Source organism: Zingiber officinale, chromosome 1A (genome assembly GCF_018446385.1).
Source record: "Zingiber officinale cultivar Zhangliang chromosome 1A, Zo_v1.1, whole genome shotgun sequence".
NCBI lineage: Eukaryota > Viridiplantae > Streptophyta > Magnoliopsida > Zingiberales > Zingiberaceae > Zingiber > Zingiber officinale.
In genome coordinates, this window is record NC_055987.1 from 93,619,018 (window position 1) to 93,624,045 (window position 5,028).

General features: G+C 42.8%; 1 protein-coding gene across 1 annotated transcript; it reads left to right on the plus strand.

The window, feature by feature from the left end:
- Positions 1–3,502: 3,502 nt before the first annotated feature.
- LOC122027000 (uncharacterized GPI-anchored protein At4g28100-like) lies at positions 3,503–4,811 on the plus strand. The gene is made up of 2 exons (XM_042585785.1): positions 3,503–4,209; positions 4,294–4,811. The coding sequence occupies exons 1-2, from the start codon at positions 3,598–3,600 to the stop codon at positions 4,648–4,650; spliced, it is 969 nt and encodes a 322-aa protein (XP_042441719.1). The 5' UTR covers positions 3,503–3,597; the 3' UTR covers positions 4,651–4,811.
- Positions 4,812–5,028: the final 217 nt, after the last annotated feature.

Genomic DNA, 5,028 nt, shown 5'->3' on the forward strand with positions numbered 1-5,028 from the left:
TAAGTAAGCAACTTAAATTAAATAACTTAAATTAATTAATCATATCAAAATAATCCTAAAATTATTATCTAAGTATCAAAATAACCCTAACACCATCCTCTAAGTATCAAAATATCTGTAAAGTTATCATATAAGTATCAAAATAACCCTAAAATTATGATTAAAAATATAAAAAATTCTAGATGAAGAATAACCCTAAAATTATCATCTAAGGATCAAAATAACCCAAAAACTATCATCTAATCATCAAAATAACCCTAAAACGATCATTTAAATATCAAAATATGTATAAAATTATGTAAGTATCAAATAACCCTCAAATTATGATTAAAAATATTGAAAACACTAGATGAAGAGCTTCTACCATAGTTAGGGAGAAAAGATTCAGAGGAGCTGTCAGAATAGGAAGGCTTACTGTGTCGGGTCGGAGCAGGAAAAAGAGAAATCACCGGAGCAAGAAAAGAAAGATTTATCGGAGACAAGGAAAATTCGCCAGTCACCAAGAATCACAGGAGGAGAAAGAGGAATTGCTAGGAATCACCGGAGGAGAAGAGAATCGCCAAGAATCGCCGGAGAGAAGAGGAATTGTCGGAGGAGAAAAGCAGGAGAATCATCGGAGTAGAAGAGGAATCACTGAAGCAGAAGTTGTCGTGCCAAAAGAAAAGTTTATGTGGGGTAGAGTTTTCTATGTATTTTAGTGATGATTTTTAGGGTAAATTAGTAGCTAATGTAATAAATTTATCTAGCGACGATTTTTAATTAAAAATCGACACAAATATTTTGTTAATATTTTAGCGACATTTTTATCCCGAAACATAGCTAATATAATTATTATTAGTGATGATTTTTATACGAGTTTTAATTATTATATTTCATTGCTAAAAGTTTATAACTTAACAACAAATATCACATAGTTGGCAAATAGTTCCATTTCTTATGAAATAATATTTTTAATACACTTATTTGCAGCAGTATGTTATTTTGTCGCTAACACCACTTTTTAGTTACGAATGGTTAATTTATTGTCAATATTTCATTACTAATATTTCATCAATATTTTAACAATTTCTCGTAGTGAATTCTCAAGGATAGACAAAAGAAGCAAAGCAAATTGCATGTGAGACTCAGGAGGACTTGGTTAGGTGGATCACTTGGTGTGAGCCTGCCCGACTAGTTGAGCTAGGTCGTTTAAAAAACAGAAGGTACCATTTTGTAGTTTGTTGTATAATCGATCTCCTGAAAAGCTTGGTTGGGAAATGGAAGGGCACCCACGCCCACCCACCCACTCACCCAATCTGCATGGTTGCATGCCCGGGACAGCCCTCTGAAAGCCATGTTACAAAAAGCAGGCAACTCAGCTGGAAAGCTAAATCCTCTTGGAAGTTTGGGGAAGCCGCTCCCTCCCTCCCTTTTAATTTCACTAGTTGAATGGTAAGAGCTAGGTAGTTCATATGAATGCCAATGATGTGCTGGAGTTAAAAGGAACTGAAGAAAGAAAAAAAGATGTGGAAACTGAAAAAGGTGATGGAGTAGATCGAGGTCAAGATTAGCAATAGATTAATGTTGTGGTTTTGTCTCCACTTTCACACTGCATGGCCCATATCCAGAAATCCCTGCCGACTAGCTAGCCGTATGTCTAGGAATATAAGCAAGAGCTAGCTGATGGATACAACTGACAATAGCAACAGTCGTGGGTACTAAAAGGTTTCAACCAGTTATCTAGGTATTCACTTTGGAATTTTAATTACGGTATAGAATATTTTTTTTATAAAATAAAAAATCTTAGACGTTAATTACTGAATGAGAAGCCGTTCATATTTCTGAATTAACTTGATGGCTAATTTGTGAAGCCGGGTCACCCATTTTCAGAGCTAGTTGAACTGATGGATCAGACAATCAAAAAAATAATAATAAAATATTTGCTCTTCGAGGAGACTGAGGGCGCTTTGTATTATTTTAGCTTATTTCATGAAAAAACAAAGAAGTTTCCCCAAAAGTATTTGTTTCCCTGTTTTTACAATTCGAGAATAAAGGAGAGGTTGACGTTGAAGAATAGCTTTTTTCCCTTAAGGAAGAACCATAAAGGATGAAGATAAAATATTTCTCTTAATTTCTTATACTAAACTTAAAATTTTATTATAAGATAAATACAGCATAAATTACTAACTAATGCTATTCATCTTTGAATTAACCTTGTAATATATGTGATGCGGCAGTATAAGAAGATTCATCTGGCATGAGATCAACTGTTAAAGTGGAGATCAAAATTAAGATGGTCAACACTAGGATGTCAAAGAGTCGAACGGATGATGATTGCAACGACCTGTCGGGACGGTCAATACCCGACCGGCCGAGACGTGCCCGAACATATCACTTGTCCAGCTTGGGATAATATGACAAGATAATCAAATGCTCAATATAGAGCAACAGAACGCCAAGGAGACCGAAGAGCTTGTTCGAACGTGGAGGTCACACTACTACACAATCACCGCAGAAAAGAACCACTGAGACATAGCGGAGGGGTCACGGACGAGCGGCTACCCTGCTCGGCTATGCAGCAAGACCTGACCATCAACGGAGTGGATTCCCGGCCGAGCGACTACTTCGCTCGGTCAAGCAGCGGGGCTTGGTTATATCACTTGATATCCTTCTGGGAGATAGTGTCGCTAACACGAGACATGGTCGACAGATGGATCGCACGACGGAAGCTTCTATTGTCTTGTCAGGGATATACATGCCCTGTTAAAGTATGATGTCAGAGGTACTTTCCTGACAGGTCTCTTCATGGGACATATTGGAGAATATGTCTACGTCTTGAGGAACGTGTACATCATGCACCAGGACTCTATATAAAGGGGTTCATCACGGGAGGAGAGTGAAGCGAGGTCTACAGTCGGTTAATGAATCTGTCATATCTCTAATTTTTTATCTTTCTACTTTCGGATAGGATCATTTGTATAGTTAATTTGATGCCTGACAAATCTTGAATGATATAATCTACTCATAGCAGGGTTAGCATCACACTATTTGAATTAACACCCTATTATAAATATGCTCTAGTATAAAAAAATTATTCAATTAGACTAACTAGAGATCATTTCGCCTAATTATGTTGAGCTAAGTTCAACAGCTCTACTCGGCAAGTAAGCCAACAAGCGCTTCGCGTAGACTATCTCCAACTCTGGTCAGCCGACACTAGGCATAACTTTGAAGCCCTTATCCTACCTCAATCAAATTTTACTCGTCGGATTAGACAGACTACCCTAAATCTATTATAGAAACCACAAACAATCCCAACCCTACCACACTAAACAAATGATATGAAAACAGGAGGAGCTCCAAAATCCAATCTCTTCTCGTGAACTCACTCTGAAACACTGGCAGCAGGGTCTGGCCAAATCTCCTCTTCCATTTTCGATAATAAGTACAGAATCCAAAGTTTTTTTTTTTTCTTTTTTTTACTGTCTTTCAAGTTACTGCCAACGATTCTTAGCGTTGAGTGTGCTGTGATACCTGTACTGGAGCCAAATCTTGTATGTGATAGGCTCTGTCTCTTCTTCCTTCTTCCCTGCCTGTTGTTTCAACATTTGAAGAAGAATGAGAGCGCTCCGTGCCTTTATCTTGCTTCTGTTGACGATGATGATGCCGGCTTTCCTACTCGCCGGAGCTCTGACACCGCAATCCATTTCGTCGACGGTCCCAGCCTTGCCGTTGGCACGGGCGGAGAACCAGACAACGGCCTGCCGCCTCGACCTCTCCGACGAGCTCTTTGGCGGCGTGGGAGACGCCTGCGGCCGCGGCGGCCTCGACCGCGGCCGGTGCTGCCCTGTCCTCGCTGCCTGGCTCTTCGCCGCGCACGCCCGCTTCGCCCTCGCGCTTTCCCCCGCAGCGGACGAGTGGGAGGACGGGCCGATGGTGCCCGACGACGGCCAGAAGTGCGCGGAGTCGCTGCAGGACGCGCTGGAGCGGCGCAACATCCGCCTCCTGCAACCCAACGCCAGCTGCGACACCGTGCTCTGCTTCTGCGGCATTCGCCTCCACCAGATCGCCTCGCTTCACTGCCCCGCCGCTTTCCGTGTTATCGCCAAGGGCGACGCTGCCATCCCCGCTCGGAATGTGACCCCGACGGCGACGGTCCGGAAGCTGGAGCGTGATTGCCGCAACGCTTCTTACGCAGGATGCAACCGCTGCCTCCGCTCCCTGGGAAAGGTACGCGCGCAACGTCAACGAATCCAAATCCTCTCATTTTCTTGACAAAAAAAAAAAAAAAAAAAAAAAATCAATTTTGAGCAGTTGAAAGGGGTAAACGGCGGCGACGGAGACGATGACCGGGCGGAGAGGATCCTGGAGCGCGATTGCCAGCTGATGGGGTTGACATGGCTGCTTGCGAGGAACAGGACGGCGTATATCCCCACTGTCTCCGCAGTCCTGCGCGCGCTCCTCTACAGCGTCCACCCGCCCCAAGACGGAAGCAGCTACATGTGCAGCCGAGATCAGGCACACATGCCGCTCGCCGTCGACTCCTTACAATTCCAGTCCCTCAGCAGCAGCTCCGCCGCCACCACCATCAGTCGCCGTTCAACCATCTCTTTCTTCCTCCTCCTGACGACCCTTCTCCTCATCCCTTCTCGCCTACAACACTTCCTCTAACTGTAGTACCACAATATCACAGGAGTCTGTGAGATTGTCATGCCAGTGCATTGCCACCATCACATATAGCAGCTAGTTGGATAATGCGATTCGTAGTCTTCATTGGTATAGAATCTTAGCTTGAGTATTAATTTGCAGTTACTGAAGCACATTTACGAGGAGATTTCTTCTTGATTGCCTGTTGCTTGAGAGCCTGTGTGCCAAGTTCAAGCAAGTCGAGCTCTACGTTCTGCGAGTTAGATACCAATTTTGAAACTAAATCCATACTTTGCTTGTTCATCAATCAAAGACTGAGTTAAATGGTGCTCTGAATTCAGCTTGTCTCAGATGCACCAGCTCTGAATTAGAGTGTCCGGCCTCCAAATTGTCTGAATTATG

Coding starts and splice junctions, on each gene's coding strand:
- LOC122027000 (XM_042585785.1), top strand. CDS start 3,598: ATGAGAGCGCTCCGTGCCTTTATCTTGCTTCTGTTGACGATGATGATG. Junction 4,210..4,293: donor GCCTCCGCTCCCTGGGAAAG/GTACGCGCGCAA, acceptor AATTTTGAGCAG/TTGAAAGGGGTAAACGGCGG.